General features: G+C 53.5%; 1 protein-coding gene across 1 annotated transcript in view; it reads right to left on the minus strand.

Moving 5' to 3' along the window:
* Positions 1 to 6,598: 6,598 nt before the first annotated feature.
* DAGLA (diacylglycerol lipase alpha) overlaps positions 6,599 to 14,840 on the minus strand; it is a 34,303-nt gene continuing 26,061 nt past the window's right edge. The window contains exons 20-21 of the mRNA XM_027858899.1: positions 11,238 to 11,410; positions 6,599 to 10,848 (exon numbers count right to left, since the gene is read on the minus strand). Coding sequence (XP_027714700.1) covers positions 9,927 to 10,848; positions 11,238 to 11,410 — 1,095 coding nt within the window. The 3' untranslated portion in view covers positions 6,599 to 9,926. The remainder of the gene's footprint in view (positions 10,849 to 11,237; positions 11,411 to 14,840) is intronic.

The following is a 14,840-nucleotide window of genomic DNA, read 5'->3' on the forward strand; positions in this document are numbered from 1 at the left end:
GACCTGTTTCTTTGGGGAAAGCATTGCCTCTCTCAGAAGAGGCAGGTTCATGTCATTGAAAGAGATCTAAGCGGAAGAGCTAGATTTGAATACAGGATCTCAGCCGGCAGGCTGTGTGTGACCACAAACCAATCATCCACTGAAGCCCAGAGCCCCGTTCTTCAAGGCATTAAAAGAAAAGCACAGGAAGCTAATTATGAGGAGACAGACCCTTCCAAGTCCCCAGGCCCAGGTTAAAGAGCCCTTGGAGAGGGAGTCTTTATTAAAATGCAAAACGTCCCAGGACAGGAGCACATGGAATCGCTGATGGGATCCTGGAAATCCAGGTTATCTGGTGCTTCCCAGAATGAAGAGGATGGGCAGGGGATGGGGGAAGGGGGGAAGGGAGGGAAATTCAATTACAGAATTGAGCCAGAAGGGATGTTTTTGTGCTAATGAGGAAACTGAGGCCCAGAGGGGAGAGAGGTATGCCACTCAGGCCAATGGGGTGATGGACCCAGCCCTGAGAGAGGGTCCCAGACCAGTGCCCAGGTTTTTGCTGGCAGACGCTAACACCTCCCTCTGGGACCGGGCTGGGCTCTCTGCAGGGGGCTCTCATCCCTGTTGGCCATTGACCCCGTGTCTGATGCCTTCTCAGGCTCAGGATGGACGGGGAGATTCAGGGTCTCGCCTTGAGAGACAGGCAGTGGCAAGTACCAGAGCCTTAGGTCCCACTGCTCTCCCCCTCTGATGGCCTGTCTCTTCACGGTCACCTCCCCAGAGCAGCACAGAGACACCATCTCAAAGTCCAAAGCCCGGGTTTGGGGCCCTGCGGCACTTTATAGGATGTCTCGAAGCCTCCTCCAGCTGAAAGAGCCCCTGAGCAGGTGTCAGAAGACCTGGGCTTTGGGCCCTGCTGTTAACTTGACTTCAGACTCATGACTGCACCTTAGTTTCTCTTTTGTTTAAAAGAAGAAAAAATCGAAAGCATCAAACTAGCTGATATCTGAGGTCCTTTCCAATTCCACATTCTATCTTTTATAAATTCTGAGAACTTAACTCTTAACCCCAACTCCGCCCTGGTCTTGGGCTGTGTACCCTTTTGGGAGGAAAAGAGGGAAAGAAGGAAGCAAGGAAGGGAAGGAAGGAAGGAGGGAGGGAAGGAAAGGGGGAGGGAAGGAGGAAGGAGGGAAGGAGAAAGGAGGGAAAGAAGGAAGGAAGGAGGGAAGGAAGGTAGGAAGGAAGGAAGGAAGGAAGGAAATACTTATTAAGGACTTGCTATGTGCCAAGCACTTTATAAATCTTATCTCATTCAATCCTTATAAAACCCTAGGAGGTAGAGTACTATTATGATCTCTATTTCACACAGGAGGAAAGGGAGGCAAGCAGAGGTTTGCAAGCAGAGGACCAGCCCAAGGTGATACAGCTAGTAAGTATCTGAGGCTGGATTTGAACTCAGGGCTTTATCTACTGCACCACCTTGCTGCCTTTGGCTGGGATGGGTTCAAGATATGGGGATCAGAAGGTGGGTTCTCTGTCATTGGGTTTGAGTGAGAGTTGATGCAAAAGGCCCAGGGCTTGGAGGGGGGAGAGATTCTGGGTAGAAGAAAGCATGTAAGTGTATCTGTGTACAAGTAGGAGTTTACGTTGGAGTTGGGGGGTGGGTGGGGCACTGTCTGCCCCAGTGGGGAAGGATCTGACCCTCCCTCTCACTCCCAGGGCTCCGATATCAAGATCTGGTCAGCACCCATGGTACTCTTGGAACACACTAAGAAGACCCACAAACTAGTACAGTGCCATCTTGGGCTCCCCCCAAAAGCCCTTCCTAACCCCTTTCTTCATTGGGCGGTGGCCAGAGGGGCCACCTTGGCACATAGTCCAAAGCTGCCTGGCTCGGGGTCAGAGAACTTGGGTTCAGACCCAGCCCTTGAGGTTTAAGACCTCTGGGATCTGGGGCCGATCACTTCACCTCCTTCCCCCTCCATTGCGTCCTCGGTAAAAAATGGGAGAAAACAAGGGGGCTGGACTAGATGAGCTCTGAGCTACCCTCTCTATCCCATGCATCTTCCATTTAAAGTGTCTCTCTTATGTGTACATCACGATTGACATATTGATTCTCCCCTGAGGGCAGGAATCGTTCATTCTCTCCCTGGCCCTTAGCCTAGTGCCTGACACACAGCAAGCGCTTAATAAATGCTTACTGAAGGGGCAACTAGGTGGCGTAGCAGTCCCGTCTCAGCCAGAAAATCTAGAGGGGGCTAAAAACAGCTAGGTGGCGCAGTGGCCCTGGATTCAGGAGGACCTGAGTTCAAATCCGGCCTCAGACACATAACACTTACTAGCTGTGTGACCCTGGGCAAGTCACTTAACCCCATTGCCTAGTCAAATAAATAAATGCTTATTGACTGGGTGATTGGCTAAACCACTCCTTTCTGATGTTGAGTTGGTGAAATGGGACTGACATGGGGTGCAGCCCCCAGTGGGATCGAAATCAGACAGTAGCTTGAAGGGAGCAGGGTGGGGAAGGGGCTTGGTTTTGGGGACCATCTCTAATTCTCTGATCTAGATGTCCATTGCACAGCCCCCTTCAACGGAGGCATCTCCCCTTCTGACTAATTTGCTGTGACTTTGGGAGAGTTGCCTGCTTTCTGGGCCTTGGTTTCTTCATGTGTAAAATGGGGGGCCGGGAGCCTCTAGGATCTAAATGACCCCTAAGGTCTCTTGCAGCTCTGACAGCCTGTGGTTCTCACTGGATGTGTCAGTTCTTGGAAGAAGGGGCCCTGGGGCACGGAGACCCCATGCTATGGTCTGGCCAATCCAAAGGGAGTGCCAATGCTGCTCTCTGCAGCCGTGACCACTCCCTGAAGGGCCTAGCAGCGCCACCTGCTGTCGGAAAGGAAACCATCTTCCCACTCTGGATTCCCAGATTCATTGCACCATAAATGGAGAACAGGGAGGGACGGAAAACCCAACCCCCTCATTTTACAGGAGGAAACTGAGGCCCAGAATTTAAGTGATTTGTTCAAGGTCACCTAGAAGTGACCCAGTTGGGCGCTCCCTGCCACCCTCCCCTACTTTGTGGATGTGGGAATTGAAGCCAATGGAAGGGGAGCCGCTCACCTAGGCACCTAAGTTCACAAATATGGCAGCCTGACTGGGCCTGGCACTCTTGACAGCTTTGTTTTCGTAATGGTGGGGGCTGAAAAGTTAGTTGTTAGGAGGGATTGGAGAATGTTAAAGCTGAAGGCGGCCTTACAAATCACCTAGTTCACCCTACCCACCATTACAGAAAAGGAAACTGAGGCCCAGATAAAGGGCCTCTCCCCCCTGGGTTTTCATGATAGTTCCATCACAGTCCTCTTCTTACCCTTTAGTAAGCTGATCCTTCTGTCTCTCTTGTAAGATCATCACACACATCCCACCTTCCATCTCAGGTGTATCTACCCTAGAGCTCTGTCCTGGGCCTGTCTCTCTCCCTCCTCCTTCTCTCTCTCTCTCTATCTCTTTCTCGCCGTCTGTCTCTCTCTCTGTTTCTCTCTCTGTCTCTATTTCTCTTTCTCTCTCTCTCCCTCTTTTCTCTCATTATTTTCCATGGGTTCAACTATCATTTCTCCACTGGTTTTCTCTCTCTCCTGAACTCCTCTCTCTCCTGAGCTCTAGTCCCACATCTCCAACTGCCTGCTTGACATCCGCACCTCATGGTCCCACAGGCATCTCCAACTCAACATGTCCGAACAGAACTCTTTACCTTTTGCCCAGAAGTCCCTCCCTCCCTGATTCCCTGATTCTGACCAGGAGGCCGCCATTTTGCAGTCAGCCAGGTTTACGCCCAGGAGCTCTCATCAACTCTTCACTCTCACTCATCGTCATCCAACCAGTTGCCAAGCTTTGCTGGTCCTCCTCCTCAATGTGTCTCAAACTTGGCCCCTTCTTTCTGCTCACACCATACCCGCTCCAGTCCAGGCGGCTCATCCCCACTCTCCCAGGCTACTCCAACAGCCTAACTGGTCTCCCAGCCTCTAGACTCTCATTCTTCACTTACTGCCAAACTGATATTCAGAGAGCACAAGCACAACCATGTCATATCCTTGCTCAGAAAAGCTCTGGTAGTTTTCCTTAGGGTTTAGGATGAAATGTAGAGTTCTCTGGAATGTAAAGCCCTTGAGATCTGGCTCGCTTATCTTTCCAGCCTGACTATCCAGCCCTCCCCTCATACACATTATGGTTGAACCAAATTGGCCTAATTGATATTCCCCATACACAAAATTCATCTCCCACCTCTGTACCTTTGCAATGGGCTATCCCCCATGCCTGCAGTGCTATCCTATCTCACCTTCACCTCTTGGAATCCCTCGTTCCCTTCAAAGCTCAGTCCAAAGGCCACCTCCCTCAAGATGCCTTTCTCAGTGTCCCTTTTTTCCTTCACCCCATCATTACACACACACACACACACACACACACACACATTTTCCGACATTTACATAGCTGTGAATTTGGAGCCCCAACCCCTAGTACAGAGGAAGGGAGGGGGAATAAGCATTTAAATAGTACCTACCATGAGCCAGGCATTGTACTAAGCATTTTTAGAAATATCTCATTTGACCCTCACAACCCTGGGAGGTGGGTGATATTATAATCCCCATTTACAGTTGAAGAAACGGAGGCAAACTAGTTATGTGACTTGCCCAGGGTCACACAGCTAGCAAGTGTCTCAGGCTGGATTTGAGCTCAGGGCTTCCTGACTCCAGGTCCAACATTCTATCCATTGTGCCTTGCGCATAGTAGACACTTTAATAAATGCTAGTTGATTGACACCCAAGGTTCTAGTATCAGATCTAGAGCTAACCTAAGCAGTTCAGCCTCATCTCACATTTAAGCAAACTAAGGCCCAGGGAAGTTAAATGACTTGTCTAAGGTCATACAGGTAGTAAGCATCAGACAGAATCTGGCCCCAGATCCTCTGCTGCTTTAGAGTTAAAATGCTTTCCGTTGTACTATACCATTACACTGGAATATGTAGCCAAACTAGTACTTCTACCCGCGTCTTCTGACTGCAAATCCTGTGCTTACCCTACCAAGGTAGGCTATCTGCATGGAGGGTATGTCAGGTGCTCCCAGGTTAGGGCACTGCCCTGGCCTAAAGTCCTGAGCTCTTCCCACCCTCGGACTGGAGGAAGAGGGAAAGGAAACTCCCTTCGTTTGCCTCTTTTCCAGATCGAGGTCTTCAGTGAGAATCACAATGTACTTTCCCCCCCTGATATTTTGAAAACTATTTCCTGATCCCTCTTACTAGTTTCTATAGGGATGGGAAAGAAATCACAGAATCTAAAGGCTGGATGGGGCTTTGAAACAGTCCTTCCTCATCTAACCCACCCTGAAGTGTAACTCTAACTCCCAGTGATATTTTAGGGCCTTAAGAGATAAAGGCTTCACTCCAGTCCAAACTCACAGAATCACAGGAATTCAGAACTAAAGGGAATCTTGGGAGTTATGTGCTCTCCTCTTCTGCTGCCTCATTTTCTTGCTTATCCAGGACACCGATGGGTCCAGGAGTGTTACCTTTCTCTCTCTAGCCTTCTTTGGGCTTGTTGCTTCTTCCACTACTTTCCCCAACGCCCCCCCCCATCCCCATCTAAAATAAACTCCTTTGTGGGACACTGAAAGCTCTTTAGAACTAGGCTCCTTTCTAACTTCTAGGCTTCTCACACTTCATTCCCCTCCAAGTATTCTGTGATCTAACGATGCTGACCCACCTGCCTACAGTTCCTTGAACATAGCACGTGCCATCTCCCGTCTTCATGCTTTTGTACCCCATCCCCCATGCTTGGGGAGCTCTTCCCTCTTGCTCTGCTCTTAGTACCCCTGCATTTCTTGACTTGGCTCAAACACCACCTTCCACAGGAGGCCTGCGTTTCTCATCTCACCCTCCACCTACGCTATCCGTATCACATACGGACCTAATTGTCTGCATGTTATCTCCCCCATTAGAACATAAGCTCTTTGTGGGGGCTGTCTTTCACTTTCTCTGTATTCTTCAGTGCTTAACACAGGACCTGGCACATAATAATGATATTTATAAAGTGCTTCCAAGTTTGCAAAGCACTTTACAAATATTCTAACATTTGATCATTTGAACTCTGGAAAGCTGCTGTTGCTGTTCAGTCGTGTCTGATTCTTCGTGATTCCATTTGGGGTTTCCTTGGCAAAGCTACTGAAACGTTTGCCATTTGCTTCTCCAGCTCACTTTACAGATGAGGAAACTGAGGCAAACTGATAAGGAGACTGGAGAGAGCTTCAGTGACTAGCTCTGGGTCAAAGAGCTAATAAGTGTCTGAGGCGCTGCCTGACTCCGGATCCAGCACTCTGTCCACTCACTGTCCCAGCCAGCAGTCGGAACAAAGGCTTAATAAACGCTTGTTGACCCACAGACCTTGGGAAAGGCCAGTCTGCTGAAATGAGCATTGAATGCAAGCTCTTTGAGGTGGGAATGACTTCATCTTTGTCTTTGAATCCCAGACCCCGGAACAGTGCCCGACACCGAATAAAAAGCTGGTGATTGACCGGCAAGTGTCCCCCACCTGTCCCCAGGGCCTGCTGGGCAAAGTCACTCACACCAAGCCTGCTTCTACAACCAGTTTATACACAGCTCTATACAATATACAGAAACCTCTATATACAGATAGATTTATAGAATAAGCTATATTAATTTGTCTCTCCTTTTTTACAGCAATATTAGTTTGGATCTTTCATACATTAGGTACAAAAAAGTCAGGTGGGAATGGCACGTAGGGCACGTGACCGTCTGTGGGGGCCAGAGGCGGGGCAGGGAGAGGGCGATGGGGATGGGGAGGGCCTGGTTGCTTCCTTGGTGATTGCATATGGAGGTTCTCTTGGCCCCTGGACAGTGAAGCAGCTCGGGGCCACTGAAGGCAGGGATGTGAGAGCAAAGTGGAGTGGGAGCTGCGCCAGAGGTGGGGGTTGAAGGGTGGAGGTGGGAGGCGGCTGCTCCTGGCTCCCTGCTGGCCCAGGGGAAAATGGAGTGACCCCTGACACCCCGAGGTTCTTTTCTACTCGAGGCAGAGCCTAGCAGTTTTAGAGGGGTGAACACCTCTTGGGACCATTTGGGAGAGAACCTGCCCCTCCCCAGTGTAGAGGGGCCTTGGGACCCCGGACCAGCCAATCTATGACACTGTGGCTACAGCCTTCACGGCGGGGGGGGAGAGGAAAGGGGCATGTCGGGGGAGCCTGGGGTTCTGGAGCACCCAGCCAGCTCTGCCTCTGGGGCAGAAGTTTGGCAGGCGGAGGCTAGGGGGCGAGGGAAGGCAACCCTGCGGACAGCCTACAGACACTACACCCTCAGACACAAGCTTACGTTGGGAGCGGAACCTTAACCTCCCCATCCTCGCCCTTCCACGCTGGAGAGTGGCCCATGCCCACGGTGAGTCGGCCCCGTGGGAGCCTAGAGTGAGACCCCAGGAGCAGAGCGGAGCAGGCGGCCCCGGGGGAAGGAGGGCTACAGGTGGGGCCGGTGATGCAGACGGGGGAGGTGGTGACAGAGCGCGATTCCCTGGCGTCATCCCTCTTACTGTGAGGTGGGACTGATGCCCATCGGGGCTTTTTCCAGCCTATGTCGTCCACTGCCTAGGTGAATCATGGGACGTTCCCTTCCTTTCAAAGTGCCCAGGATGGAATCCCAGCAGGTGTGGGGCCAGGCAAGGAGGGCAAAGGAAAGAAGGGCCCCTCCCGAGGGGCGACCATCGCTCACTGGCATTCTGATGCCATCTATGGGAAGAGGTCAGGCATCCGAACCAGCCCCAAAAAGAAGCTCCAGGGAACATAACCGAGGCAGAATCGGGAAGGGAGATGTGGAGACAGTGGAAATACTCGACCAAGCCTGGGCAGGCTGGTGAGGCGTCTAAGCAGATAACTTCCATGATGGTAATCCCCAGGGGGAGGGGGACTGGGGTGACAGCAGGAAGAACGCAAAAGGTCCAGGATGTGGGGGGAGAAAGGCAGGGGTGCTGCCATTTCCTTGGACCCCGTGGGGAGAAGCTGGCACACACACAACTCGCCGGGCCCTATCAGCTCACCTTGCGCTAATCCCGAGGGCTCCGGTAAGGGCCAGTGGTGTCAAAGTGGCTGGCTCCCTCACCCTTCCTTCAGCAAGGAAAATGCTGACTGTTGAAAACACTTCGAGCCACCGGGCTTACCCCTGGCCTTGTCCCCTGGGGGTGGGGGGTGGAGGGAGGAGGCTCAGTCTCTGATGGGCACCTCTGTGGGTATGGCAGCATGTGGGAGGTCATAGAACCCTCTCCTTTTGGAGGGTCCTCAGACATCCCTTTCTAAGGCAGCCCAAGCAGGCCTTCATGCCTCCTTCTGCACAGGGCAATATTCCTAGGTTCAGCTGCTAATGGGGGCATGGGGCCAGCAGTGGGGACAGACAGAGGCCTCCTTCCTGGCAGGAGGTCCCTCTGCAAGGGACTGAGAAGGGAGATGCGTCCTAGGAGCGAGGTGGCCCAGCCACAGGGCAGGAAGGAGGTAGAGAAGGGTTTCGTTTCAAATACTGGCATCCAAGGTGTCTGGGGAAAAGGGAAGCAGGCAAGGACCCTTTCTCCAAAAGCGCCCTGAGCTCGGGGAATGCATGCAGGTGGCAGGAAGGCCTATGGACAACCCAGCAAGCAGCAGCCATGCCTGCTTTCCCTCCTCTCTGAAGCAGTACAGCTCACCATGCGGCTGGGGTTCAGCTGGGGGGTGTTGCAAAGGCTGGAGAAAGGGGTGGGGGTGTCACTGCTGCAGCAGGAACCAGCTTGCAGCCCCAGTGCCAGGGCCAGTAAGGCCTGCAAGGGAGAAGCCAAAGCTCCTTCGACCACCACCTGACGCTCCTGGTCTGTCCCCATTGCCTAGCTGCCCCCAGGACCTGCACCCACCTCCTTCAGAAAGCTCATCTCAAAGCCTCAGGCCAGGCTGCTGTCTACACTTGCAGGATCTGAGAAGCCTTCAGTGGGGGACAGGGTGAGTGCAACTAAACGGGGGGGTGGGGAGTCCTAGGGCCTGAGAAGCAAACTGGGCCCAAAAGGCTCCTTCCTCTGAGAAGCTCTGGGGAGGGGAGCCAGGATGGACCTGAAAAGTCCCCTCAGGAGGCCCTGGGCCAGGCCCACCCTCGGGAGTACCCAGCCTGTGGGGAAGGCAGCTGCCTCAGAGCAGAGGAGGCTAGGCCCGCCATAGCAGAAACATCTCGGACTGAGCCTGTCGGCTTCTGTAAACATACACAGTTAGTGTCTGCTGACTGTGACCTTAGACTGGGGACCCAGCGACACGGCTGGGGAGGCAGCTGGAGGCAAGTCCTGCTGACGTGCCAAGGCCAGGTGTGGGGCTTTGGGGCCCAGGGATGAGGTGGAAGAGAGTCAGGGAAATAAACTGCTACCACACCCCTCCCTCTTCCTAATGCCCGGTCTCTGGGCACCAAGAGGGGAGGGCAGTGCCTGACCCTGGCTCCTTTACCTCTCCAGGGGAGAGCAGGGAGAAAGCTGGGGTGGTCTGGCGGGAGCGGGGGGCAGGGGCAGGGCCCAGATGAACGCAGGTGATGATTCCGAGAAGCCCTGGGAAGGCTGTTCCTGGATGTGGCGAGGGGGAGGGTGGGAGGCCAAGCGCTGCCCGGTCCCTTCCTGGCCCCTTCCCAGACCGTAGCGGCTTTGGTGAACCCTGGACTGCTCACCTCCCACCCCAGCTCACGGTGGACCCCAGGAGCCTGCACTGACTGGGGCTGAGGTAGGGAAACGGACCCTGTAATTCCACTCTCCTCTGCTGGCAGCTCGGCCCGAGGACTCCAACTGCCCCTCAGGTGACGCTTCCAGCCGTTGCCAGCGGGCAGGCAGGGGACGACGACCCCAGGCCTGGGTCTGCTGCATGCTCCGTGTGGTGGGTCCGAGCTCCCCCCACCCCCAGAACTAGAGGGCCGAGATCATGAGGTCCTCCTGCTTGGAGGGGCTGGCCGCGTGGCCAGCGGGAGAAGTCCGGATCTTGTCCGCGGCCAGGCACTCCTGACTGCTTAGGCCAGTGGGGGTCAAGTCCATGAGCTCTCCCGAGGAGCTGAGGGGGAAGGAGGGCGACACCGAGATGCCGGACGAGGGGTCGGTGGAGCCAGCAAAGAGCCGCGGGGGCTTGGGCACCAGGTTCGGCTCATACTGGGCCCGCAGCAGGATTTCCTGCTCGCTCACCGACTTGGGCAGCGCGCCGTAGTCGCCGCCGGGGCTCTCGGACAGCATCATGCAGTAGAGGTCCTGGAAGGAGCTGCTCTTGCTGTCCAGGTTGAAGAGACTGTCGATGAACTCGGCAAACTCCAGGACCTGGGGGCTCGGCGAATCCCCCAGGCGCCCATTTTGCAGGGTCAGCTCCCCCCTGGCCGGGGCAGGGGAAGAGCCACCCTCCTCCCCGCTGGAGCGTGGCTGCGGGCTCTCCCCGCCGCTGCCCCCGCCAAGCCCGGCCTCCAGCGGCTGCGTGTCCTGCGAGTGTTTGGACAGGCTGTCGGCGGCCAGGAGTTCTGTCCTTGAGCTGAGGGAAGGGTTCTCCTCGGGGATGGCCGGGTCGATGTAGAAGCAGTGGCCCTCGTCCCTCTCCATGACCGCGTGAAGACTCGGGGAGCCCCGGATGCTGCGGAAACCGGAGGAGCGGCGAGAGTCGAAGCTGTAGATGGACTCATTGTCCGACAGGCTCTCCATGGTGGCCAGGGGGGCCCGCCGGGCCTGCAGCTCCACCGACAGGCGCTCCTGGGTGGTGAGCAGTAGCAGCTCCACCGGGTCCTTCCTTGTGGGGGACAAGGCCTTGGTCTCATAGAAACCCTCCAGGCTGATCTCAGACTGGGACTTGCTCCTGCCAGGTTGGGGGTGGAGCGGGGTGGGGGCAGGGAGGGCCAGTCGGTAGGAGGCTCCTGGGTGGCAGTGGGCTCTGCCCCTCAGGAGGGAGGAGGAGGGGCGGGGCTTAGAAGGGTGGGGTCTCAGCCCGTGGCCCCAGGCCAAGGCAGGCAGAGGACTCCCGCCAACTCTGGGGTCCGTCCTGTGGTCAGGGAGGGGCACCGGCCTGGGCCTGTTTGTAAGGGGGTATGCTCGCTCACTGGGTGAGTGCCTAATGGAGAAGGCGTCCCTTTACTGACTTCATCTTGGGATGTTAGATCGGAGGGAGCCAAGCCCCCGCCCCTCCGCCCCTCCGACCCCCTGTCCCCTAGCAGCCCAACCCTCCTAGAGAGTCAAAGTGGCACTTACTTGATGCTGCTGCTTCTGGGGGCAGCAGGCGGAGGCTCCAGGGAGTGGGGGCCGGAGGGCAGGGGCTGCTGCTGGAAGATGAGCTCTGGGGTCAGGTCCACCTCGGTGGGACTCACCATCACCTTGGCTGCGGAGAGCAGGGCCGTCTTACCCTTATTGTAGTTCTCCAGCACCTGCGGAGAAAGGCCAGGGTCAACAGTCAAGAAAGGCTCTGGACAGGCCACTGGAAAGTGGACCACAGGTTCATGGCTGAGCAGAACCTGTCTATGGGCAAGGCCCGAGGACCTGTAGTCTAGCCAACATGATGCAGCTAGGTGGCACTGCAATGGGTACAGTGCTGGGCCCGAGTTCAAATGCAGCCACAGACACGTACTAGCTGTCTGATCCCGGGCAAGTCCCTTAACCCGTAACCTCAGTTTCCTCATCTGTAAAATGAGCTGGAGAAGGAAACGGCAAACCAGGCCAGTATTTTTGGGTCATGAAGAGCTGGAAATGACTTAACAAGAATAATAAACAAAAGACTTGGAGTCAGCAGACACCTGGGCGCCAGTCCTGCCCCGGGCATTTACTAGCTGACTGACTACAGGCAGGACACTTTCCCTTTCTCAGCAAGAGTCTCCTTGTTTGTAAAACAGAGGTTGCAATGCCTGGCCTATTTGCCTCCCAGGTGGCCAGGGTCAAATGAGATGAAGCACTTTGCAGAGTCCCATCTAAATGTCAGTCACCAGTGTTAGCCTCCAACATCCCGACTGAGCCTCAGCTGCTCTTCCACCCAAGGCCTCCGACCTCAAGGCCTCTACTTGGTGTGGGCACGCCTGGACTTGAGCCGGGTCCTGCCAGGTGGCAAAGGCTCCAGATGCAGGCTCAGGGACAAAGAAGAGCTTGTGAGGAAAGCAGGAAGGCAATGGAGGGAGAGAACAGATGGAAATCCAGGGTCTGCTCATTACCTGAGGCACTTCCTTGTGCCTCAGTTTCTTCCTCTGCCGAATGAGGACGTTGCACGAGAGCAGAGGTCCTTCATCTTCTCAGTGTCATGGAACCCTTGGGCAGCCTGACAAATCCTATGGACCCCTTCTCAGAATGTTTTCAAGTGCACAGTACAGGATCTCAAAGGACACCAACCAAACAACACACGGGAAAAGTCGTCATTAAAGTTTATTAAGTAAAAAGAAGTTCTTCAGATTCACAACTCCCAGACTAGACAGTCTTTAAGGTCCTATGGCCAGCCTACCTGAGTGTAGAAAGCAGGAGGTTTTTAACCTCAAATCTGTGAACATTTTTGAATAAATATTCTGAGAACTGTATTTCATCATAATTGGTTTCCTTTGTAATCCAATCTTTTGTTTTATGCATTTAAAGTCATTATTTTAAGAAAGGGTCCATAAGCATCACCAGACTGCCGAAGGGGTCCTGGACTTACAAAAGGTTAAGAGCCCCAAGTATACTCACTGCCTGCTGGGCCTCCAGGACAATATATTTTTCAGTCACAGGCAACTCCCTAACTTGACCCAAGTCCTAGAGGAGCTGTGATCTGCATCAGTGGCAGACACCTGTACACCAGAAAAAGAATTGATTCTTGAAGTATCACCCCCTGGTGATGGTGGTGGTGTTTTCTTCATCACGATCTTCAAAAGAGGGGAGGCCATGATTTTTCCAAGTCATTCCAAACGGGGTCCAGAGGCTCAAGCTGCCGTCCCAACACTACTCTGTGGCGGGATCTCGGACAAGCTGCTTCCCTTCCCTGGGTCTCCCCATCAGTTGTAGGAGGGCATTTGGCTAGATCAGGGGTGGGGAATGTGAGGCTCCCTACCCCTGGGCTAGGTGATCGCTAAGGTCCCTTCCAGCCAGAGCTGGAACTATCAATGTTCACGTCTAGGGCAAAGTGTACAAATGGAATGAGCCTTCAAATAAACTTTTAAAGAGAAGTTCAGGTGGGGGGAGGGACCCCAGAGCCCCATGCCAGGGAGGCTGCTATGGAGGCTATGGAGCTCACGAAGGGGGTAGCTGTGGGGAGCTGGAGGGAAGGCAGGATATCAAGCCATTGATAGCTTTCCGTTTTAGCATTAGTCTTGCTAACATCCCCCATCTCTGCACCTTTGAACAGGCCATCCCTCGTGCCTGAAATGTACTTCCTCTTCACCTCTATTTTGTGGAGCTGTCTCCAACGCTCCCCTTAAAGAAGGTCCTTCCTACTCTCCCTAGCTGCTAGTATTGCATGCCCTGAAATGATATGTATTTTGTATTTATCAGGGTCCACATTACATCCCCTGGTAAAACATAAGCATCGTGAAGCCTGGGACTTTTGTTTTTGTCTTTGTGTCCCCTGTACCTAGTTCAGGACCCATCAATTAATCAATGAATTATTTATTAAGCACCTACCTACTATGTAGCTGCACCATTCTAGATGTTGGGGATACAAAAAGGCAACAGCCCCCACCCTCAAGGCTGCTGTCTGTTTGGGGATACAAGTCTTCCTTCTCTCTTCCATTCCCTTCCTTCCTCACCCTACCACCTTCTTTCTTACCTGACCTGTGACTTCAGTGCTATAGGGAGTTCCCAAATGAGGAAACTCCCTCTGCCAATGAAACTCAGAGCCTCAGAGAGTTTCCTGGGGCACTCAGAAGTGAAGTCACTGGCCCAAGTTCACGTGGCCAGTAGATGGACTGAATTCCAGGCCCTGGGAAGAGCCAGTGCCAGGGCGTACAGATAGTGTTGTGGAGGAGGAATGGCAAGAAGGTCAGTCTGACTGGACCGTCCAGTGTAAGGGGTCATGAGGCTAAAGGCAAGTCAGGGCCAGGAGGTGAAGATGGCCTTTACAAGCCAAACAGAGAAGTCTATGTTTTATCCTGGAGGCAACAAGAAGCTAACAGAATGTATTCAGTGAGGAAATGAAATGTTCACACCTGAGCTGAAGAAACATCACTGAAGCTGTGGAGAGGAGGGAGAAAAGAATGAGATCTGAGACACGGAGACCAATTAGGAGGATGAGGGCCTGAACTATGGTGAAGAGCGAGTGGAGAAAAGGGCTGGAGTACGAAACAAATACGAAAGACACTGAAGAGGCAGAAACAAATGCATTTGGAAGTGACTGGATATCTGGGGTGAGGGAGAGTGAGGAATCCGGGATGCAAGAGACTGGGAGGGTGGTGGTGCCCTGGACCGTACCAGGGAGTCTGGAAGAGGGGAGGGAGGGCTAGGCAGTAGCCTGTTGGCACCTGATGCAAAAGAAACAGCAAACTGCCCCCAGTATTCCCAGGGTGAAGGGGGCTGGAGGCTCGGTCTGTCAGCGTGCGTGCTTCTGAGAAAGGGACAGGACTGCCAAGGGAATTCCTCCCAAGAAGGTAAAGGCAAAGGTGATGATAACGATGGCAATAACGACAATGATGATGTATGATCATCATCTTCATTTATCATAAGCGTGACGAAGATAATGATGATGATTGTAACAATAATGACAGTAACTATGATGAAAATGACGATGATGATAATGACAGTAACAATAATGATAATTATGGTGATGATGACAATGATAATAACGATGACGACGATAACAGTAATGAGGGTAATGATGATGAAAATGACAATGGTGATAATAATGATTAC

Source organism: Vombatus ursinus, unplaced genomic scaffold (assembly GCF_900497805.2).
Source record: "Vombatus ursinus unplaced genomic scaffold, bare-nosed wombat genome assembly UNPS02013931.1, whole genome shotgun sequence".
Classification (NCBI taxonomy): Eukaryota; Metazoa; Chordata; class Mammalia; order Diprotodontia; family Vombatidae; genus Vombatus; species Vombatus ursinus.